Source organism: Ips typographus, linkage group LG9, assembly GCF_016097725.1.
Source record: "Ips typographus isolate SLU linkage group LG9, UJ_Ityp_2.0, whole genome shotgun sequence".
Taxonomy (NCBI): domain Eukaryota; kingdom Metazoa; phylum Arthropoda; class Insecta; order Coleoptera; family Curculionidae; genus Ips; species Ips typographus.
Genome location: NC_138430.1, coordinates 2,751,585 through 2,777,131, shown reverse-complemented (window position 1 = coordinate 2,777,131; position 25,547 = coordinate 2,751,585). Strand labels below are relative to the sequence as shown.

Genomic DNA, 25,547 nt, shown 5'->3' with positions numbered 1-25,547 from the left:
TAGTTTGTAGAACATAAATCCGGGGTCATTCTTCAAACTAAATCTTCCGCTGTCCGTGCACGAGTCCGGAGCGATTGTTTATTTCTCCTAGAGAAACTACTGTCGAGATAAATTCCAAGATAACTAAATGGATCCTTCTACATCGCGAAACTTAGGAAAAGGAAAAAGAGTGCTTTAATTTTATTTACCCTGTAAAATCTCGGATTCTTCTTGTCATAAAATAAATCAGGGTCTTTTATCGTAAGACTTCGCTTTTTATATTATGTTTCCTAATGCCGGTCCGTCGTTCCGACTCTGCCGCCTTAATAAAATAAATACGGGATTCCGGAAACTTAGTTTGTGCTGCTGGATGTGTTCGACCTTTTCGAGTTGTTTGATTTATCTGACCCATAAAATAAATAAACGACTTGGAAAAGGGACAGAACTAATATTTGTCTTACCGACGAAATATCCCGGCCGATATCGGAACTGTAATTAAAAACGTCGATCCGTTCACTTCAAAGGAATCGGAATGATTGACTTTCAATAATATTGAAATTTCACTCATATTGAAATCATTTAACTGTATGAAACAGTACCAGACAGAAAACAAAATATAAATAATGTTTGATGTTTATTTATGACGAAATTTCGGCTTCTATAAGTCTAAAAACCCCCATGTACAAATTTGGAAACAGTCCCAAAGTTGGCAATATTTATTAGTAAAAAGTGGTGAAACAAACCTTGATTACCAGATACAGGCTAAACTATATCCAGTAAAAAAAAATCTGATTACTAAATCAAATAATTTAGAGAAAAACTCATAAAAACACTCAAAAGTACTAAGGGAATAACTTTATTTTAAGGATAATTTCTATGGAAACACTGAAATCAGACGCTGCTATTGGTCAATTCTGTCATTTCTATAGAAATTATCTTAACAATAAATTTACATTTGCCATTTTTCTAATTATTTGCTATTATGTGTGCATTTCAACTATCTTTTAATTTAATAATATTGATTTTATTACTCAAGACTCAAATTTGTAGTTAAATCTTTTATAGTGTACGCCCCTGTCCTTACCTGAACCAATTATATCGTAAAAGAAAATAGAGCGTTAAATCGTCTTGGATAGTTTGCTTTTTCACTCTCCGTTTAAAAATAACCGTTGTTGAACTAAACTCCGACAATTTAGGCAAATCTCTATAATTCTTCGGCATAATCCCCCGAAATTCGGCGTCGTTTATCCCGATCGTCCGTCCCGTTCCAGGCTGAAATCCTTCTTGTTCAGTTGCCCGTACTTTTGCAGTTTGTTAAGATTATCCCCCGGGAATTAGAAACGGACAAATTATCAACGTCAGTGATCAGTTTAATAGGTATTAGTTTCCTTTATTTGCGTATTTCACAAGTTTTTTCGGAGATTCGTTACCTTGCGCTGAAAGGGTAATTATAATCTATTTTTAAACGCAAAAAAAATCAACCCTTTTCAGGCCTTCCATTATTTAAAATTTATTTTTAAATGCTGCCATGCCATTAAGCTCATAATCACATTAGTCAACCCTTTTCTTTTTTGTCAGGGTAATTTAATTTTAATCTCAACTCCTAACTTTTTTGTTAACATTTATTATTTAGTACAACGGTTCCAGAAATGTATCAATAAATTAAGTGGATGCTACATTATTTGAAACATATTTAAATGGAACCCAACATTGATTTTAGTTGAATCTTTTGAACTAAGAAATAAAGGAGAACAATAATGACAAACACCTTCAAACATAAGCAACTAAAACCTTTCCAGTACCGTACTATGACAGCCATCTCCACTTTTACTGAGTTTTCTAAATTTGAAAGTGTGTCATTGTCAACTATAAAGAAACATGTTTATGGTATGATAAACGTAGGCGGTGGGGAAACTGGAATCTCAACTAGTGTACTTAAGGACGTTTTCTGTGTGATAGGAAATCGCCTCCTAGACATTATAAATACTTGACTCTCTGCTGGCGTCTTTCCGCAAGAGTGGAAAACATCGACGGTGATTCCAGTTCCAAAGATTCCAGGCACAATTAACCATGTGGAGTTTAGACCGATTAATACTGTCGCTGTCTATGAGAAGGTCCTAGAGATGGTGGTCAAAGAACAACTTCAGTCATTCTGTGATAGTAATAACATTTTAGTATCTAACCAATCTGGTTTTCGACAACGTCATTCTTGTGAGTCTGTGATAATTAATGTATGTGATGATTTCCTCAAAGCTGCGGACAGTGATAATTTTGTTTTGGCTGTGTTTTTGGACTTCAGAAGAGCTTTCGAAACTATCGATAGGTTTACATTGGCGAAGAAAATGTAAAAGTTGGGAATACGAGGTCCAGTTCTGAATTGGTTCAAGTCATATTTATTCGAAAGAAGTCAGATTTAAGAACAGTGTGTCTAATTCAATAAATACAATGTATGGGGTGCCGCAAGGAACTGTATTGGGGCCTTTATTATTTTTACTGTACATTAATGACATTGTTAGCGTAATTAATGGTAGTAATATTGAATTGTTTGCAGATGATACAATGTTATATGTAGTTGAAAATGATGTAAGTGAAATGGCTAGGACAATTAACAATGATTTGGACCGCATTTTTGAATGGTTATGTGTAAATAAATTAAGCATTAATACCTCGAAATCTAAATTTTGCATATTTGGGAAAAAATGTATGTTGCGTAGTCTTCATATGGAAAACATAAACATTAAAATCAACAACGACAGGTTAATACATGAAAGTAGAATTAAATATCTTGGAGTTATGTTGGATTCTGAACTAACTTTTCGTCCGCATGCTGACTATATCATGAGAAAATTTTCACAAAGAGTTGGATTTATTTATAGAGTTGGCAGAAATCTTTCTATGTATACCAAATATCTTATGTATAACTGTCTGGCGGCACCGTATCTTAAATTTTGTTCTGCATTGTTATATAATTTGCCAAACTACAAAATGAATGAATTTCTAGTAATTCAAAATAGAGCATTAAGAACAATTTTAAAATGTAACAGATACACTCCTGTAAAGTTGATGTTGAGTGTTGCCAATGTCATGTCGGTTGAACAAGGACTTATCTATGATGCCTATGTTTTTCTCTATAAATTAAGAAATAAATTACTACCTGCCTATATCTGTGATAGAGTAACATATTTTAAGGACGTTCATAATTATCAAACAAGAAATTGTAACGATTTTATCTTAGTTGATAGGTATCGCTCAAACAAAATGTCAAACTCCATCTTATGTAGAGGACTATCTGAGTACAATAAGCTACCAAATGATTTGAAAAACTGTGATAATTTTAAAAATTTTAGTACAATGTTGAGGAATTATGTGCTGTCCAACGTGTAAGGTAGTCGCCTCATGGATTTATCGGTTAAATTTTTTTTAAAATGTATTGTATTGTAAATTGTATTTTAATTCTATTGAATATTTTGTACTATATGTTTACACTGTTTACTTTTTAATCGTTTTTTGTATATAGCATTTGGCTAAATAATAAACATTATTATTATTATATTTCAGGTCTCGACTCGTAAATAGATTATTATGTAGTGCCCCCGCAGTACTGTCGACCACACACTGTACAGGCAAAAATCGATATTGACCTTGTACCCCTAACCACCCCGCACAAAGGACTTCATTCTTTCGCTGTGTGTCGACCCGATCACTTCGTGTACGTGCTTATTATCATCATCGTTTCTGTTTTTGTGCGGTTGCTGTACCTTAATTTGGTTTATCCGTCATGCCAAAGCGGAAACGGGACAGGTGTCGTGATATGGACTCAAAATTAAAAAGGTTACGCCGGGAATTAAAGGAAATTGAAGAGAAATATGCTTCAAGGTCTACAAATTCGAGGCGTAGGGTGTCGTTTTCCTCGGATTCGGATGGTTCCGGCTCTGGTTATTCCAACCAGTGCTCGAATCGGGAATCACGTGTGATGACATCACGTTCGAGTTCCAGTAGTAGTTCGCCAGATCGGCCACCGAGTCGGCAAAGATGGCGCCGTATTATTTCTTCCGACGAGGAGCACCCCACTAGTAAGTGTTTCTACTTTCTTCTTTACATTCGTCCTTAGGCATACCACAGTTTAATTTCCTTCTGTTGGTTCCACTTATATTATCCCACTAAATTAGTGGAGGAGTAGTAAATACACTCTGTAAAAAGCTATATTTCTTGCCTACCCTATGCTTAGGTGTTCTATGTTGGTTCACCTGCGATATAGCACATCACCCCCATCTTTGCTTTATCTCGCATAAAAGAGTGAAGAAAAGGGGAGGGGCACACCTACGTCAGAAAGTAGAGGGCAATATTACTATAAATTCCATCTTGAGTGCATACTCGAGATGAGGGTAGCAAATGCTACCTTGGGTTGGAAGACGCTGAACCAGGGGAAAATTAATCTCCCTTTTGTTTACGGTTCTTTCTCTTCCATAGCTTCGATGACCGAGCAAACAAGGCACCAACAGATGACGCCATCAAATGAAGCGGGGGGATCGCAGGATATTGATGCCGATCTGTTAGAGTTGCTGGGATCAGATCTATCCAAAGCAGAAATAGGGGGACCGGAGTTGCAGAAGGATCTGGCTGAACGTTGGAGATCGGTCCTCATTAATGGACTGGGTTTAGAGGAAAGGAAGCACCTTCTGTTACAAGCAGCTACTCCGGGGAATTGTCTGGACTTAAATCCACCAAAATTAAACGATCTGGTTAAGGTAGCTTTGAATGAATTCCAAGTAAAGAGGGATGCAAAATTGGTTTCCTCTCAATCTCAATTGGGCGGTGCAATAGCAACCATCGGAGCATCCATCTCCGCATTATTGCGTGAACCAACTGATGGAAATCGAACCTGTATTAAGCAACTCAGCGACGCGGGACGGTTGTTAACAGACCTATTTCATACTCAATCAATATGTAGACGGGATCTTATTTTGACGTCAATCAATAAAGACCTAAAGGAAACTCTAGAACAGTCGTCAATCTCAGCGTGGCTGTTTGGAGATAACCTGGAAGAGAGGATAAAATCATCCAAAAACCTGTTAAAGTCGGGTGATGACCTTAAACCTTCAAGTTCTAAAACTTCGAACCAGGCTGCTTCTTTAAACTTCAAACGTCTGCCCAAGGTCAGCAGCGGATTACCTCAGAGCAGACAACCCAGACAAAATCCGCGAGGGTCTCAAAACAACCGAGCGTTTTATTATCGCAGGACCCAGGACCGAGCCGCTCCACAGCCGAGGAGACGGTTCTCCCGGGAACATATGAAGCTCAACGTAACCAGACGTTAGAGGTCAGTAAAACTGCCGGCAGGCTGAGTAAGTTTTTACCCGAGTGGGAAAAAATCACCTCTGATAAGATTATTTTATCATACATTAAAGGTCTTAAAATACCTTTTTCTTCAGTTCCTTACCAATTAGCCGTACCTAAAGAGGCGAAATGGTCAGAACTGGAAATTTGCAATATCAGGCAAGTGCTTGGAAAATTGTTAAAAATGGGTGCTATTAATAAGGTTTCACCTTGTAAGAGTCAGTTTATTTCTAACATTTTTCTCCGTGACAAACCGGATGGATCCAAAAGGTTGATATTAAACCTAAAACAACTAAATGAATTTGTTTTTACCAGCCACTTCAAACTAGAAAATTATAAAACAGTCTCAAAATTGATAAATCGGGACTGTTATTTAGCTTCACTCGATCTAAAAGACGCTTACTTTTTAGTATCCATACGTAAAAATCATAGGAAATATCTTAGATTCAAATTTCAAGGTACTATCTATGAATTCACATGTCTTCCTTTTGGGTTAAGCTGTGCGCCTAGAACTTTTACAAAAATTTTGAAGCCAGTTTTAGCATTATTAAGAGGGAAAGGTTTAGTGTCAAACATATATTTAGATGATTTGTTGCTGATAGGGAATACAGTTCAAGACTGTCAGTTTAACGTTTTAAAAACAGTAAATCTCTTACAAAAGTTGGGATTTATAATCAATTATCAGAAAAGTTGCCTTAATGCTTCACAAACTATTACTTATTTGGGATTCTATTATAATTCAAGAGAATTAACCATTTCCCTCCCCGTAATTAAACAGTACAAGATATTGCAGTTACTGAAATCTATGGGAAGAAAGAAGAGTTGCAAAATCAGAGAGTTTGCCAGGTTCATTGGTTCTCTAATTTCTTGCTGTCCAGCTTTACCTTATAGCTGGATGTACGTGAAAAACTTTGAGAGCTTAAAAACGAAAGCACTTCACCTAAATAAGGGGAATTACAATGCTAGTCTAAGTCTGACCTCTTGGTTAGACGAGGATTTTCAATGGTGGGAAACCCACTTGTCATTGGGAAAACCCTTAGTAGTTCGAAGCTTTGTTTTAGAAATTTTTTCAGATGCTTCACTTACCGGGTGGGGTGTTTTCTGCAAAGGTCAAAGGACCCATGGGCACTGGTCCCCCACAGAAGCCACTTTTCATATCAATTACCTCGAAATTAAAGCTGCGTTTTTCGGTCTTAAATGTTTTGCCTCTGATCTCAGTAACTGTACAATTCTCTGCAGAATAGACAATATAACGGCCATTGCTTGTATAAATCGCATGGGAAGTGTTCAATCTGCAAAATTAAATTACATAACAAGGAAACTGTGGCAATGGTGCGAAAATAAACAGTTAGTTGTCATGGCTTCTTATGTGAAGTCCTCAGAAAATAAGGAAGCAGACGAAGAGTCGCGAAAAACTAAAGATGACAATGAATTTGAACTAAATGATGAATATTTTCTGGATATTACGCAAAAGTTTGGTATGCCAGATATTGATTTATTCGCCTCCCGAACGAATAAAAAATGTAAAATGTTTGTTTCATGGCATAAAGACCCTGAAAGTGCGGCTGTGGACGCTTTCACATTAAATTGGTCATCTTTAAAGTTTTATGCATTCCCTCCTTTTTCTCAGATTTTAAGGGTACTGAATAAAATCGAACACGATGAGGCCACAGGGATTGTGGTGGTACCCAAATGGGAAACTCAGCCGTGGTTTCCAAAGTTTTTATCACTCTTAACAGAAAACTGTATATCTTTTGCCCCAAGTGAAAATCTACTTTCTTTTCCAAACAGATTGCCTCATCCTCTCCATCAACACCTTACCCTGGTTGCAGGAGTCTTATCCGGGAAACGCTCCTGAGAGGAAACGTTCCTTCAGAGTGTTTGGATATATGTATGGCGTCTGTCACGGAGTCAACTCTGAAACAGTACAACTCTGCTCTGAAGAGGTGGTGGGGATACTGCAATCTAAAGTCAGTGAATGTGTTTACAAAGTCGCCTGAACACATTTTAGAATTTTTTGCCTACTGTTTTAGGGAAGGCAATTCTTATGGAGCTCTAAACTCATACAGAGCGGCCTTAAATCAAATAATTTCGAACGATGTTCTTTCAGACATTCGAATAAAAAGATTTTTTAAAGGTGTTTACAACCTGCGGCCTAACTTACCTAGATATGAGAATATTTGGGACCCCTCTGTGGTCTTAGACTATCTTAACAAGTTACCAAGCGAAAAACTGAACCTAAAAGAGCTGACTTTTAAACTCGCTGTGCTACTATTGCTTGCAACAGGTCAGCGCCTCCAGACAATTGCAAGTATAGAAACTTGTAACATCGAAAAAGCAGCAGATAAATTGTCAATAAAAATTCCAAAAAGACTTAAAACCTCTGCAAGAAACATTAAGCAACCCAATTTTATATTTCCATATTTTCCAAATAAAGAGCTCTGTGTCGCTCATATCATAAATGTATACCTGGATAAAACAAAAAACTTAAGGGACGCTAAAGCAACAAATTTGCTGATTACCTTTAGGAAGCCTTATAAAAATGCGTCGTCCCAATCTATCGCTAGGTGGGTAAAAACGGTTTTGGGAAAAAGTGGAATAAACACGGACATATTTTCTGCGCATAGTACCCGGCATGCTGCTACCTCAGCAGCAGCACGCAGAGGTATAACTATTGACACAATTAAAAACTCTGCGGGTTGGTCTAAAAAATCAGAAGTTTTTGCCAAGTTTTATAACAGGCCTTTGTGCACTACCAACTTTGCGTCTGCTATTCTTAATTACACTTAGTTGTACTTATTTTTATGTTATGTTTACGTTACTGGTTTCTCCATATTACATATTACGGTTATGTTATCTTAAGCGAGTTAGCGATGGTTTCATTCTAGATTAGTTTAATCAATGTTGTAATAAAGTTATGTTCAGTTAGTTCGAACAGTTAGTTCATTCATTTAATTCCACGACTTGTTTTTTCCTCCTAACATTAAAAATTGTTGCCTTTGCTTTAAACATCTACATAATAATCTATTTACGAGTCGAGACCTGAAATATAATTAATGGATCAAACGAACTTACCTGTGTGAAGTTCGATCCTAATTATATGCAGGTCTCGACGAAGTAAATAGACCCCACCCATCCCACAATCCATTCTACCAAGTACTCAGTTCCTAGTACTTTCTTTTTCAGCAACAATTTTTTCAGCTTTCAAAAAAAATGAAGTCCTTTGTGCGGGGTGGTTAGGGGTACAAGGTCAATATCGATTTTTGCCTGTACAGTGTGTGGTCGACAGTACTGCGGGGGCACTACATAATAATCTATTTACTTCGTCGAGACCTGCATATAATTAGGATCGAACTTCACACAGGTAAGTTCGTTTGATCCATTAATTATTACCACACCACTGTGTAGGTACGACACTTTTATCAGGTGAAAGGAAAAACAAATTTTAAAAATCACTAAAGCATCAAAGCAAACTAAATGCAAGAAACACCTGGATGTCTATTGTTGAAACAAGGGAAGGGAGTTATCAAGAAAAAATGACAGGAACCTGCCATTATAAAGTCTTCTGTCACGTTCTATCAGCACTTCTCTTGAGAATCCTGACATCTTCTGGCTGTATTTTTAAGATTTAAAAGACATGTAAAGTTTACTCTTATGGAGTTTTGCAACCATTAAAAAACTTTCATAATGTATAACATTTTTTTTAACAAAAAATTAGTGCCGTACTTCTTTTTCTATCCAAAAAGGTCTATTAAAACAAGGACAAAGGACGGTCAAGAAGAGTATCAAGTAAACCATTTCCAAATTACTTAAAAACTTACCTCCCTCATCACTCTACAGCGTAAAGTGGTTGTATAGGGGGTCTCAAATTCGATGGTTTTACGGGGTATCTCCAAAACTAGCAAATATGGAGCTGCATTTGTTTTCAAGTTTTCTTTGGTGCTCAGAAATACCAACATGGTATTAGTGGCTCCAAAACTGTCTTCTGATCCTTAAAAAAGGTCATTAGAAATTCAGTTTTTTGCATGCAACTCAGAAACACCAAAATGTCATCAGTGTCTTTCAAACTGTGTTCTGAGTCTTGTATATTACAAGAGGTGTAAATCGGTTTTTGCATTTCAGAAACAACAAACCACCAAAATGGCATTAATGGATTCTGATCCTTTAAAATGTCACCAGAAGTTTTAAAACTGTTTTCAGTTGCTTGGATTCTCAAGTTTGAGAAAAAAAAGTTAAGTTTGACGCCCTCTAGCAGCCAAATGGGTTAACCTACCAACCAGTGTTGTTGCAAAGCCCATTTCATTGACTATCTATTGACGTACAAAAGGTTATAATAAGCGAGTTATTTACGATTGAATAAAACACAGATCTCTGGAGACAAGAGTCTAGAGTTTCTCCGCCAGATTTGATTCTAAAAGTGACAAATCTTCTAGAAAAACTGAATTAAGAATTCCGCAATTTATACAGCTAGACTCTAGACCATATTAATGTAATCGTATTATAGAAATCTAGTGAATAAAAGCAAATGTTAGGTTAGGTTAAGTTAGTTTTTACATATTATACAATGAATTCAAGAATGGAGTCTCTCTAGAATGTACAGAAACATCCTTGTATACAAACAATTCTACTAACGTTATTATTAAGAAACTTATATTAAATGACTACAAAAAACAGTTAGCATTGTTTTGATAGATCCTTCGTCCTAGGAATGACCCAACCAAACCACTTACGCTTGATTCAATAAAGTTTTTGCACGCATAATCCCCATTTCAGCATAGTAAAGTTTATTCCGGTCCCCATATAACTTTAAACCGGCAAAAAATCTGCCAGCAAATTCCGCCACTAAAAAGTCGAAATTACTTTCAGTTTTGCAGTTTGTCACCAGACGGCGCGCATATACGTTTGTCACAGGCGCTCATATATTACGTTTTATGATATATAACCAAAGTTGACGTGAATTATGGCTCCTTGAAGTTGGGCGACTGAATTCCGGGATTTATCTTTTGACCTAAAAAAACGCGTATGCAAGTTTAAGATAATTTAGCGGTAATATAGGTCGGATTGGCAGTTGCTTCGAACACATCAAAGCTGAATAATTCAACGTGTGGATTATTAAAACGCTACCAAGCCTCTACACTCTGCCTGGCAATTTAAATCGCAAGTCCTGCAAACACTACTCCACAACCAACAAACTTTATCCGAAACAATCCAGTATACTGATACACAACAGCCGTTGTTGGCTGGGCTGCAAAACTTTGGTAATTTTCGACCGGGCTCAGCTACAAACTGTGCCGCAGCGACGAAGTTACAAGTAGCCAAGCCGGTGTTATCTTGACCCTAACAACTACCTAGCTTTCAACAGGGGTGCTAACTAAAAAGTTTTATCGCTACGGACTTGCGGCAACGTCACGTTTATTCTTCCAAGACGAGTTCTCAAGAAAGTTGAACATCTGCTTTAATTCGCGCTACTATATCGAGAACATTAACCTCACAAATAATCAAAATCCAATCTCTACTCTACTCACGAAAGTAATGCCTGCTTTATACCTCTCAATTAACAATTAAACTAAACTTTCATTTAAACTAAAATTAATTTATCAAAGCTGAAAGTGAACTTACAAGCGAGCCCATTTATACTTTCAATTTACACTAAACTAAAATTAATTTTAAATTAAAGTTAAACCAACTTTATTAAAGTTCGGCTTAATTCGTTTAAATTCGTTGACTTTCGGAACTATCACTGTCATACTTGTCATCACTCATGATGTAAATTGCTGTCTTCTATTGCGATACGTAGTCTATTAGACTTGAATCGTCTATTTCCATAATTGGATTTTTTACCGAAAAAGTGGTTTAAGAACAAATTGTTTAAATTATTTAAAAAAAAAAGTTCTTTATCCACAAAACACGCGTAATGACGATGACAATAGAAACGTCAACGTCAAACATCAACGTCGAACGTCCAGTAAGTCAAAACAGTCATTTATTTTTCTAATTATTAATTTGTAGTATAAACCTAAACAAGATTTCTTAGTTTAAATATTAATTTTAGTGGAAATTTAAATTTAATTCAATTCTTAAATGGGAGGTATAAAGCAGGCATAACATTTTCTTGAATAATAAAAAAAAAATTAAATTGTTGGTCACGCGCAAATATAAAATTAGTTCATTACCAATAAACGAGAAAATTTTAGTATTTTAAACAATGAAAAAGAATTATTTGTTTAAAACATACACAACCAAGAAGCAAACGTCAATGTGACCTGATTCTGTTTTGTAACTCATTTCGTTGCCAGGTTATTATCTCTTCCTTGACTGCAATGCCTCAACATCGTCACAATTTGGAATTAATTTAAAAAGGTACTCTAATAAGGCTCATAAATCAGTGTGTCTCCGCAGCTTAGTGTTACAGCTTTGGCTTTATTCCCATGGTCGCTGATTTCAATTCAGGCAATTGCAGTGGCTTTCCTAGTCTTTCGCTTTAATTTAAAAATATCACGTCCTAGACTAATAAACTTTCAACCAATTACATTGCAAAGCGGACAAGAAACTTGAAGTTTAAGGTTTTTGTCGACGAAGACCAATTAGATGTGAAGTTTAAAAGTAATCGTGGAATAAAACTTTACCTCGAAGTGAGTTTAGACATCAATTAAGTACCCAAATTTTTTACTTTTACTACTGAAGAAACTTGACTTTTGGAAATAGTCTTAAACTCGATTTTTCAGTCTTAAAAAGCACTAAAAACAGTCTGAATTTCTTAGAGATGCTACAATTTATTGCACCTATGAGTGTAGAAGTCAATTTAATAGTGAAGACGCTTGAAATAACATTTTCAAGACTATGGTCAGTGGACAAACTGGCCTTTAGGCGTGATAAGTCAAAAACTTTGTAAAGATAGTCTTGAAACTCGATTTGAGGCACTGAAAACAGCCTTAAAAGACTAAAAACAGTCTAGTTTATTAAAAAATTGTTTTTTAAGTTTACTATGTCAATAACTTGGTGAAGATAGTCTTGAAACTCGATTTTCCAAGCTGAAAGCAGTTTTGAAGCACTAAAAATAGTCCAGAATTCGAAGAAAATGAAAATCAAAGTAAAAAGCACGAAAATTTAGTTTTCAAGACAGTTTTCATGAATCTAATGTCAATGTCCTGCATCTAAGACTATTTTCAAGACTAAAATATTGAAATTTGTCTTCAAATTATGAAAACTTACTTCAAATGCAAATTTTAAGCTTCTGATGTCACTTTTCATTAGTTCAGTCACATTTTGGGGTTTAAGTCAATTTTTAAGGTTTAAATGTATGAATTTGTAGTAACAAATTCTTGAAAAAGTACTTAGTTTTTATGTCTACAAGTCAATTTTCAGTATTAAAGTATCTCGATTCGCATGAAAAGTCAATTTTCAAAACTAAAGTCTTTCAGTTTGTCTGGAAACTATGAAAACTGGCTACAATAATATTTTTTAAACTTCTTAAGTGAATTTTCCGTTTCCAAGACAATTTTTAAGTTGGGTTGGGTTAGTTTTGGGTCTTTGACTGTAATAACGTGTAATAAAGTGCTTGTTCCAAATTTGATCAATATTGCTCCAACGGTCTGACAGTTATGACAAAAAAAAAAACGATTTTTTAAACAGAAATTTGAAGGACTGTATTTTCCTTAGGAAGCACTTTTCAGGAAAATGACATAATGAATGTCAACTTATTTTTTAATTGGCTATGGATTGGTGAATTATTGACATTTAAAACTGGACCACCCTGTATAAATTCTTTCAACAATCTTTCCGATATTGCCCTTGCACCTCAAACCCTTTAGGAACTCCTTACGATTTCAAGTGGTGAGATCACGGCTTTACAGATCTGATTACCTGAACACATTTTACACATTAGGAAGTTTGAATTTATGTTGTTGAATTACAAAGTGTTCTTCATCTTGGTCTAATCCATTTGCAGTAATTCTCTTTTTTTTTATAACTGATTACCTGTACCATCTTACCTTGGATTTCCACGTAGAGCAGCATGATGTAGAGCATTGAACCCGTTGTTGTTAGTGAGAGTAATGTCAGCGCTGTGATCCAGCAAAAGAGTCAACATATCATCACGTTTCTTCGATATAGCATCATGTAAAGGCGTGTCCCCTTCCAAATCCTGAAACAAAACGTAACGGTAAACGTTAATGCCCAAAACGCTCTACATAAAAGAACTTCTCATAACCCGACAAAAGTATCTCAGAGCATTTTAGGCGTATAAGGTGCGACGTGCGGTATCTTTTCTAGCGATAACTGACTCGGGGGCTACGAATTTCCCGGAAAAAGTTCAGGCACAACAAGCTATCTCCCCATTCACAGTCCATTAAGAGCGACTAATCGAATTATACAGATGACTGTTCCGTGTGCCACTTGCTGGCTTTTAGCTCACCGTGCAGCTGATAATAAACACACTTAAAATAGTGAATAGCACGCCGAGCTAGATGAGAGCTCTCACTGTTGTTTTAATTAGTTCATCTGTGATTGCAGTCTCTTTAATTAAAAACAAATCGGCTGAATTGAAAAGTCGGAATTCAAACTGTATCAATTTCAAGTGGGATCTTATGCGAGCATATATAAACCTTTCAGTTTTTTAACTACTAAACTGAATGAGTTACTTTGATAGCCAACCAAACTCTCAAGATGTCAATTTTAATTTACTCAGTTTTCTAGCATGCAGAGCTATTTCCATTTAATAAGTATGTGTACTCAACTTTAATAGAGAAAGAGATAAGTTAAAAACTAGACTGGCAGTTAGTTTAGTTGCCATCAAAATTGCATTTATGACATAAGAATAGCTTGTCAGCTGTCAAATTCTTGGACAACTTTCTGAAAAATCAAACTAGTGTGTTAATCTATGAATCAAACTTTGAATCTGGTCGTTAGCAGATCTTAGATAGCTCTCAAATTCAATGGGTTTGTCACATTAACTGTCACTCAACGATCCAACCGTTTATTGCAAAGTAAAATTATTCACAACCCGCAAGACTTAATATACAGGGTGGTCCAGTTTTAAATGTCAATAATTCACCAATCCATAGCCAATTAAAAAATAAGTTGACATGCATTATGTCATTTTTCTGAAAAATGCATTCTAAGGAAAATACAGTCCTTCTGTTTAAAAAAATCAGTTTTTTGTCATAACTGTCAAACCGTTGGAGCAATTTTGATCAAATTTGGAACACGCATTATGAAATTAATACTCATTATGAAATTCTCCAGTAGCCTAGATACAGGAAGATGGTTTTAGTGTTTTTACGTGTTTTTTTTTTTAATTCATTGTTTACAATGAAAAAGAAATTATCTCTTATAAAATTCTGATTTGAAACTTCCTTTACGAGATAATTCAGTTATTACGTTCAAAGACCCAAAACTAACCCAACCCAACTTAAAAATTGTCTTGAAAACGGAAAATTCACTTAAAAAACTTAAAAAATATCATTGTAGCTAGTTTTCATAGTTTCCAGACAAACTGAAAGACTTTAGTTTTGAAAATTGACTGAGAAAAGATAAAAATTGATTTCAGAAGCTTAAAAATTGTGTTTGTAACCAGTTTTCATGCAAATTGAGAGACTTTAATATTGAAAATTGATTTGTACTTGTAGACATAAAAAACTACTTTTCCTAGAATTTTTTACTACAAATTCATACATTTAAACCTTAAAAATTGACTTGAACACCAAAAAGTGACTATGAACTAATGAAAAGTAACATCAGAAGCTTAAAATTTGCATGAAGTAAGTTTTCATAATTTTAAGACAAATTTCAATATTTTAGTTTTGAAAATAGTCTTAGATAGAGGACATTGACATTAGATTCATGAAAATTGTCTTGAAAACTAACTTTTCTTGCTTTTAATTTTCTCAGAATTCTGGACTATTTTTAGTGTTTCAAAACTGCTTTCAGCTTGGAAAATCGAGTTTCAAGACTATCTTTACCAAGTTATTGACACAGCAAACTTAAAAACAATTTTCCTATTCTTCATAGACTTAAAATGGCATTCCAAGCTTTGTCACTATTCAATCGACTTCTAGACACCTCAGTGCTAAAAATTCGAGTATTTCTTAAAAATCTAGATTGTTTTTAGTGCTTTAAGGCTGTTTTCAGTACCTCAAATCGAGTTTTAAGACTATCTTTCCAAAGTTTTTGACTTATCAGGTCTAAAAGCTAATTTGTACACTGTCCACAGTCTTGAAAATGTTATTTCAAGCTTCTTCAGTATTAAATTGACTTCTACACTCATCATAGGTGCAATAAATTGTAGCATCTTTAAGAAATTCAGACTGTTTTAAGTGCTTTTTAAGACTGAAAAATCGAGTTTAAGAATATTTCCAAAAGTCAAGTTTCTTCAGTAATAAAAGTAAAAAAATTTGGTATCAAATGCTACGATATTAGTCTTGAGAACTAATTTTTAGAAATGAAATAGTTCGAAAATTTAATTTACTTCTAGACTTGTACCAGTCCAGAAAATTGAGTTGTATACCAATTGAAGTCCTGGAAATAGACTTTTGGACTCTCTTTAGTCCTAATAAAGTCAGTTCTAGCTGTAAAAGTTAACTTTTAGATTATCTTTAGAAGTAAAAAATGAGTTTCATGCACAATACAACCTTTGTCTTGATTTCCGGACTGTTTTTAGTTCTTGAAATCCAGTTTCAGACACTCGACCAGGATGGCAGTTTGAGAAAACAATTTATAAGACTATTCCTAGTAGTAAATAGCAAGTTTTTAGACTATTCGGTACCAATTTGGACTCTCACAAGTCTTGAATGTTCAGTTTTACACTATAAAACGATTTTTTAAATTGAAATTTGAAGGACTGTATGTTCCTTAGGAAACGTTTTTCAGAAAAATTACATAATGCAAGTCAACTTATTTTTTGATTGGCTATCGAATGGTGAATTATTGACACTTAAAACTGGACCACCCTGTAGAATACTGGTGAACTCAAAGACCAAAGAGCCCCCTTTAATTACCTGAAAATCGTTGTATTGAAAACCGCCGTTATTAACCGGACCTAGCCTAAACGCCAAGTGAATAGTTACGGTTATTATTACACCTCGAATATCCCTTTAGAATTGCAATAACAAAAGGAACACCGAAGAAGCTTCTTTTTAAGGTATATTCGTCCCCAGATTAGGTACAATCCTCTTTTCTAAGGCCAGGAGTGCACCGCCACCGAAATAATGCCTGTATTTTCTAGTTTCGCGGACGGTGGCTTACCACATAACAAAACATTTTGCCCATTTCAATAATCCCGTCTGTATAGACTTTTAAGTACTCGGGGAACAATAAGACTTCATATAACCGTAAGTCCTATGTGGAATATGGAGCTGCGATTTCCTCACTGGCATTACCATTCCATGCTCGTGACGATTTCTTGAGCATTAATAAAACTAATGTACTACCCAAGTGGTATCTGTTATTTGTGCACGTTGTATAATCGTCTCATTAATTAGTATGACTTGATCTCCGACATAATCCAGACGCTGGTTCAGTACTCGATATACATCGTCTGATAGTTAAAATACGGTCGTGGATGTCGCTAATCGTCTTAGTATGCACGATTAGTTGAACTAACCAGATTGCCCTCCAAGAACAGCTACGATAATTAATAGACATAATTATCTAGCAAGTCGGCATTTTGACATGAGTAGAGCTGAACATGTATGGCTGTAAACTAACCCACACGCAAGCATAAATCTTTCAAATCATAAGCTTGACACAGCTGTTAATGCATATTATGATATATCAAAAAGAAATAAGATAATTAATTTAGGCTGTTGTTGGATGCAGAGATTTTTCCGTTTGTAGGTCTTGTAACAACAATTATTTCTCATTTAAAGCTTTTCAGCATTTTTTTTTTAAATCGTAAAAATTACATTTGGAAATCTAATGAGAAGAGAAGAGAACATCCTATACAGTAAGTGTGTCATGTTAAAATGATCAGAAAATGTGTCTTGTCTACTACAGTAATAATAATAACAAAATTAACTATTTGCAGCCAGGTCAAATATGGCCCTCGTAATTCATCTCTCATTGATACATGACAAAATCAACAGTGCATTGCCATAAATCACGCTTTACATGAGGATTATATTGTATTGCTATGTGACACAAATGTTGCAAGATTAAAATATCTGATTTTTGCTTAAAGATTTAAAAGTCAAATATTTCTATCAATCTATAGTGCACTTCTCATAAAGAATCCCACGATCATGGCAAATGAGGATTTTTATTCATATCACATCTTTAAGGCATCCAAGTTGGTATGTATTTATTTGTCTATTCCACTCGAAATTTCCATGTTTCACAATAATGAACTTCATGGAATCAGATAGGACGAAGGCAAAAACAACGATGTATGCGATAATTGCATTTTTGGGCTAATCCTGTCCTCTGATGCGCGTAATTGCCTCCTGTTTAGCCGTCGATGGTAATGAAAACAACGGCTGAAAATTCGAACTACCAAATAAATGTAATTGCTCGTTGTTATGCGATTAAGAGGAAATCTAGATGGACAATGTTAATATAATGTATGAAAGCTAATGTTAATTAGGAACAAACAGCCAAGTGACTGTATGTTATGGGCAGTACTTGCTTAAGATTTTTTCTTAAATACTGAGGTCCCAATCAGACAAGCATTATTTCAAATTGAAACTTCGAGCTAGGACTGATACTGTTTTCCACACAAAGCTGTGGATACAAATTCATGCGTTGCAGAGGAAAATAAAGACGAATGATACTGATACTACTTTTAAGATAGTAATTAATCATTATTTACTCGGATTATGCAAACGTAAACAATCTAAGACAGTGTCCACGTGTTTATTCTTAATCTCGCATCTCCAGGCAGAATTCCATCAGCAATTAAGCGCTTCAAGTGGCAGCATTGGCCCAGAAATGCCATTAGCACATTCGCTTGTTGTTTTCGCTTCCGCCGTATCGGATTCGATGCATTAATTCTGGAACGTCGAAACCCGAGTCTGGTTGGCAAACAGCTACATATCAGCTTGACTGGCAAATAGCTAAACATCAACATCAATTGTCGCGCGTCAATATCGTTCTCACGATTATATGTTTCGCAATTGGATTTAATTGATTTAAGGTAACCTCCTACCGATTAATTACAATTATTATTTGTGTTGGCTGTGTGCATACCACCATTGCTGTCATCAGGTTTGGTCTCTGATGTCTTTCTAGGTCAAGAATATCTTGAAAAGTGCAAAAGATATCATTGTTATTCAGGTAACCAGTCAAGAATAGTTAGATTTTATGTATGTAATTCAAAATAAGTTTAAACATTTGTAGTATTGTTGCTGAGCTGAAAACTGACTGACTATGTCTTATCAACTCTAACATTTACTTCAAATTACACCCTTAAATATTGCTTCTAATTTAAAATTTGACCAGAAAACAATTATCATTAAAAAGAATTCGATTATGCCGAAAGTGTCATTAAAGCGCTAAACTGTTCCAAATTTAATTATTCCCGGGGGTGGAGAAAACGGGTCCTCATCTTTGAACAATGACAACGGGGAGAGGGCAAAGAATGTCTGTTCCGTCCTCATTATTTCAAGATATCCTCCAACTTTAAGTGACTTCCGAGGGTGATTTTACACTATTACAGTTAATGAAATTTGGGTTGACTAGCTGGAAATTCGAGGGAGGCTATTTCGTCCCACGACCTTTCTCTGGCCTTGTCCACAGTTCTGCTTCCGTAAATCCGCACTAAAGTTTAACATTTGTTGACCAAGAATATATTGCGTATTTAAGTTAAATTCCTAGAAAGGAGTTAGTTAATCACAATAATGACTTAAATTATATTCTAGTATTTCTTTTTAAATCCTCCACTGCACTTGTAAATGTATCCTCCATCAAATAATTATTATAGTCACATTCAACTGGTGTCAATTCAACTAAACTGTCAGAAACGATATTAAATCACAGATAAGATCGTTTGTAATGATACATCTCCCGCTAATTAGCATCTACTTGGGGGTGATTGATTCGCTAAACAATGGATTATTGACTGCACATTTTCGCGAATATCCCGTTGAAATAGTGTTTTCGACGTTACGAGTAAATAATCGGATGACAGATCACTGTCAGATGTTACAGCCGCATTAATTCATAATCCCAGATCGTTGTTTGATTACGTCGCAGGCAAATAGACTCTGGGGTAGAAAAAATATTATTTCAAAAGGTTGGTCTCAATCAGACGAGTATTGTTTCAAATTGAAATTTCAAGCTAGGACTGATACTGTTTACTACACAAAGCAATCTGTGGATAAAAATGCATGCGTTGCAGAGGAAAATAAAGACGAATGATACTGATGAATGTTTTTGTGAAAAATGAACCTGATTTTTAACGATTTATAGAACTCAGATATAAAAAATCAGGTAAATAGCAGTGTCTTGTTTATTTACACAAAACGACGTCACATTTACGGACTGTCGTAATTCAGATCGTAAAAACCAGAATGACGGAGAGGTGTCATTCGGACTACAGACATCCAACGCCTCTGGGGATCGTAAATCCAATGCGTGCCTCGACGGATGCCCATCAGAATGTCCGTTGGGATGGAAACTCATTGACAAGATTTCCGACGAAAAGATAATTCGCTAATTCCGGTTATTCGCTTTTCCCTAGCGTGTCGTGTTAGCGGTCATTAATTCAAGAGGGAATAAAAAGTCCTTTTACTTCTTTGAAAAGAAAACTTACTAGTCAATAATTGAAGGATGTTCTGGATTATAAAGATTGAGTGAAAAAAAAAACAAAGCTCAGATGAGGTCAGAATGATCCCTTACGAGAACCAGCGTAATATGCATGCGGTAATATTTCACACATTGTGCATTAAAGTGGCATACTATTTTGGTATTTGTCACAACAGCGAGATGGGATTCTCCAAATGGAATCAAGGCGAGAGATCAGCCATACGTCATGCACGATATCGCGATGGCATCCAGGCTATCGCACTTACAAAGGAAATTGTATCCGAGCCAACGCGCCGACATTGGCTCCTCGACAGTTGCGAGGTTAATGGTGTTCTATAGATTCACTCAAGCATTTCTAGGGCTCAAGAGTATTATGACTTCGGGTTTAGATGTTCAATCAATAGTTCTATTCACATTAATCTAAATCTAAAAAGAGATGAATGATGAATATCATTTGATCAAATTTAATTTTTTGGAAAATGAGCTTTAAATACTAAATTAACGAAAATGTCAATATGAGTAGGAGTGAATATGTATAGTTAAATTTTAAATTTAAAGTAATTCCAGGTGGGAATAATGTCTTTTGCTGTATTGAGATATTGACAGCTTGTGAAAGACAAAAACATTCTATTTATATAAAAATTTGTTGACTTCTGAATACATTCTTAATATTTAGTTTTTTACGTAATAATATTGCTATAATGCTAAACTAGTATAGCTTAACAAATAAATAAAAATATACATTTTTCTAATTTTGGCATATAAAGTGACACTTTTCAAAACTGATTAGAGTGACAAAACGTTTTACTTTTCGTAACTAGTTACGAAAAGTATCACTTTATGTAACTAGTTATGAAAAGTTCATTTCATCACTCCCTGTTTTTATGCATTTCCGTAGAAACATATGGGCGACATCCATCATAACATGTCGTTGTCACAGTTTATACAAGGTGCTATGAAAGTGAATATTTGTGTTAAATCACTTTAAAAGATGGTTTTTACCGCTTTTTGGTCAAAATTAGAAAAAATTATGTATGCAACGTTTCGAAAATGTCTTATTGTGTAACTCATTCAAATTGTAGGACCTCGCTGCGCTCGCCCTACAAACATTCATTCGTTACACAAAATCGATCTTTTCGTAACTGGTTATATAAATAGCTATTTCGGTCAGGATAACGAAACTGTCATTTAGCAACATTTTGAAACAACCGTTCCTGTTTGATATTTTCAACAACAACAGTTTTCCTTATGTCTTAATCTTGACATATGGTCAAAGAAAGCTTCAGTCTAAACCTTTGTTAACAATACAGGGTTTTTTCAAAAAATGCTAAGACACGTCAACAAAGATTGCAAGGGGGACATCTTTTTACGTAGGATTTGAATTTCTGCCATCAGCCCCTTTGCCGCCATAGCCACCCCCACTAAGTTTTCAAATGGCACCATACCCTGTGTGGCACATCGTTGGAAAGGGTATTTCATAAGGAATTAATTGCACTATTTTATTTGTACATTTGCTTTGAATTGAGACCAAAAAAAATAAAAACATTTTTTTTGTTATTTTGGTCAAACTGATGATAACACTACCGAATACCTGTTTTCCATTCCATGTTTTTGTCTCAGTCGGTCAACTTGTAAGTTCGTTTTGAAGGAATATGTCAATATTGTTTACACGACTGCCGAAAGAATAGAAATTGTACGTTTTTATTTCAAACATAACGACTGCAATGCACTCCATCCAGATAAATTAATTGGTCATCAGTATGTCTTAAAGTTGATGCAAAAATTTATGGAAACTGGTTCAGTGACAAACAAAAAACATCAACCTGAAAGACAAATTATTAATGAACCAATTGAAGTTGCTGTTTTGGGACACGTTGCAATGGATAATAATCAATCTTTAAATCAAATTTCCCATGCATCGGGTGTTTCGACAAGCAGTGTATGGAGAATTAAAAAAAACACAATTTTCATCCATACAAGGTAAAATTGGTTCAGGAATTAAACGAAGATGACTATGATAGAAGACTACAATTTTGTGAAATTATGTCTACTAATCTGACAAAGAACGTGAACTTGTTGTACAATATTTGCTTCTGTGATGAGTGTATGTTTTTTTGAATGGAGAAGTGAACAGGCATAACTGTAGGTATTGGTCAGACACGAATCCACATTGGTTTAGGGAAACCCATACCCAATATCCAGAAAAATTTAATGTTTGGGCAGGTATTTTAGGAGACCACATCGTTGGTCCCGGTTTTTATTGACGGTAATTTGAATGGCGCTACTTATCTTGAGCTTCTTGACACCACTGTTGATCCGACCATAACAGAGCTACTAGAAAATGATGAAAATTTATTTGAAAATCAACTAATTTTCCAACAAGACGGGGCACCTCCACACTATTCACTTCCAGTTCGAGAATATCTGAACAATCGATTTCCTGGAAGATGGATTGGTAGACGTGGTCCCATGGAATGGCCTGCGAGATCACCCGACCTCACTCCGTTGGACTTTTTTCTATGGGGGCATTTAAAATCTAAAGTCTATGCAACACAGCCGGCCAATATTGCAGACCTTAGGCAGAGAATAATACATGAATGCCGACAACTGACACCGCAAGTCCTCACAAATGTTCGCGAACTCTTCCAAAGTCGCTTGTATTATTGTATGGAAGTTAACGAAGGTTATTTTGAGCCATTAATTAAATGATAACCGCTATTTGCTATTATTTCTGCAGTTAACAAAAAATAAACACAAAACGTGTTTTTTATTTTTTTTTGGTCTCAATTCAAAGCAAATGTACAAATAAAATAGTGCAATTAATTCCTTATGAAATACCCTTTCCAACGATGTGCTACACAGGGTATGGTGCCATTTGAAAACTTAGTGGGGCGGCAAAGGGGCTGATGGCAGAAATTCAAATCCTACGTAAAAAGATGTCCCCCTTGCAATCTTTGTTGACGTGTCTTAGCATTTTTTAACAGAGAAATTATTTTGGAAGATATTCAGGGTGGCTACTTTTCATTGAAAAACCCTGTATACTATTTCAAGTAATACTCATGTTTTAATGCAACAACCATGTCCATCCGAAATGGTAAGTTTTATATGTATAAACAAACAACAGTAATCCACAGATAACAACTATTATTTAATTTATTTTATTTACTTTAGTCTTCCTTCCCCCTTCCCAGATATTTAAGTAGACGAGTTTTAGATTTGAATACAAGTAAGTAGACTGTAAATCGTATTAATTCAAAACGTTCAAACACAGACAGAAAAGTTCGTACCAGAGAGAGCAATTTCGGGTGCTTAAAATGCACAAACATGTAGGTTTTGCCACCGAGATTGAAAGTCACAAGTTGGAAACATATTTGCCAATGTAATAGGACTTTCAAACTTTAATTACGCCCGTAATTAAACCGAACTATTCACTCATATTTAGATTCGAATAAAATGGTCCTGATTCGCTTGCTTGCTTGCTTGTAATGGAGTTTTCGGCAGCTTCCCAATTACTGACTGTCACACTATACCGAAATGTGATTAAAAGTTCGCTGCAACTCGACACCCGTAGGAACTTCAGAGAATACTAAACTAGTATTATGACCCTAGTTTTTGTGACCAGTAAACATCTGCACGACAATATTTGAGTTGAAAAAAAACACGAAACCACAAGAATTTTCTCCGCTAATAATCTGCATGTTATTCCCGACGCCATCCATCATGCTTTGCATTCTAAACCGGCAAAAATACACAAACTCTTCCGTTTTATCTAAGAACGAAAATTTTGCAGCAAAGGTATTTGTGTCAACGCTAAGTTATAAGCTGCTGAATTTTTACTGCTAAGTGCCACAAGGGTTTAGTAGTATTTATGGCCTGGCGCTGTACAGTTTAAGGGATTTTCATAAAATATGATTCACGATTACTTCTGACATATGCTTTCCTTAAATAGCCACCTCAACATCGCCCGAAGCAGCAGAAAATATTTCCTTGGAGGCCCAGCGCTACGACGAATCCACCAGATTATCCTAATATTATTTCATGGGGATTTCTCAACCTAACATGATTTCAACGTTGTACATAAGATGTTGCAGTTGATCAATACATTATGTGTGTCCAGTTAACGTAACCTCAACTTCGATTTGAAACGATTTCGGCAGAATCTAGATTCCACAAAACACTGTAATGTGAAGATGATTTCCCATAATCTGAATAAAACAAATTTTGTAAAAACCCTTTGAAGTAGATATTTGTAACACCTTCTAACGATGATTGTTAACGTGACCATAGACCATGACTGAAATCTGAATGCAACTCCTAGAAAGCACATTTACAGGAAGAATGGAAACTATATTCTCTACAGAAAATGTCAAGAAAAGTCTTACTAAAAACGTACAAATATGTAAACAAAAATCTTCTGTAGATTTAGTTTTACTTAGACAATTCTGAGTACTAGATTTACAATCCCCTGATATTAAGGCACTAGTGATGAGCGATTGTCAATCATTCGATTATTATGAAGCAATCAAATATTTATTGAATGTTCAAACTTTAGACCAGTGTTGCCAACCCTTAAATGAAATAATTTCCCCAAAAAATGTTTTAAAAATATTTCACTAAAATTTCCCAGATTTTGTATAGCTTTATAGACTGGTACTTGACAGTTTGAATCATTTTGACATATGGAACTAACACCAAAGAAAACAGCTTCACGTCACATTTGTCAAAAATCCTGTTTATGGACAATTTTAGAAGAGTGTATTAGTTTTAAGAAGGTTTTTGTCATTTTGTAGCTTTATAGAAACGATTTTGATAGTTTACAAGTTTAACAGATCAGAAATATGCTCAAAATAAAGAGATACACGTCACGACGCCTATTTCAAGAAGAAGAAGATGTTCAATTCGGTTGAAGAAGGTGTCGAGAAGAAACCTTCTAGTAAAGTATGATCAACCATCAATTTATGGCAGGACCGATACACAAAACCGATTACAAGGTTTCTTTTAATATCAAGTACGTTAAAAAACCTACAAATCGCATATGATTATCTTTTCGTTGAAATACTATTCCTATGCAGAAAAAACAACGTTAATAAAGCATTCCACTTCAACAAGTTTATACTAGATTCGCCGCGATACCAATTTACTATTAACCAGTGTTTCCCAGGCAATATAAAGGCAAAACAACAAAATAACAGAACCAGTATTCCGCTAATGTTTTATTTAGGCCATTTGCCCCTGTCACCTCTAAGTTCCCAACTTAATTTAGTTTCAGAGCGTTAAACGCAATGAAAAGAAAACAGAAATTAAAAGCCTTCCAATTGGAAACCGGGAATTCCGATTGTCTGTCTCTGTTGGATAGATGAACAACGAAAGAGAAAGGTCGGCGTAATGTGCGCCCATTTCTTCCAACAAACGCCCAGACAATACTCGTCCTTAGGAAAACAAAGAGGCATTGGAGCTAACGATTGTGCCATAGGGATTAGGTGTCTAACACCCTA

The 25,547-nt window shown here is 35.2% G+C and overlaps 2 protein-coding genes across 2 annotated transcripts in view; one reads left to right on the top strand and one right to left on the bottom strand.

Annotated features, from left to right (window-relative positions):
• The window catches only part of mib1 (E3 ubiquitin-protein ligase mind bomb 1), a 350,938-nt gene that overhangs the window by 270,058 nt on the left and 55,333 nt on the right, over positions 1-25,547 (bottom strand). Inside the window, exon 9 of the mRNA XM_081987068.1 lies at positions 13,308-13,459. Within this exon, the coding sequence (XP_081843194.1) occupies positions 13,308-13,459 (152 nt within the window). The remainder of the gene's footprint in view (positions 1-13,307; positions 13,460-25,547) is intronic.
• Positions 3,542-8,608, top strand: LOC145733749 (uncharacterized). The gene is made up of 3 exons (XM_081986720.1): positions 3,542-4,052; positions 4,450-5,299; positions 7,108-8,608. The coding sequence occupies exons 1-2, from the start codon at positions 3,758-3,760 to the stop codon at positions 5,295-5,297; spliced, it is 1,143 nt and encodes a 380-aa protein (XP_081842846.1). The 5' UTR covers positions 3,542-3,757; the 3' UTR covers positions 5,298-5,299; positions 7,108-8,608.

Excerpts from the sequence above, each read along its gene's own strand:
- LOC145733749 (XM_081986720.1), top strand. The coding sequence starts at position 3,758 with ATGCCAAAGCGGAAACGGGACAGGTGTCGTGATATGGACTCAAAATTA. Across the intron at positions 4,053-4,449 it reads CGACGAGGAGCACCCCACTA|CTTCGATGACCGAGCAAACA; the intron begins GTAAGTGTTTCT and ends TCTCTTCCATAG.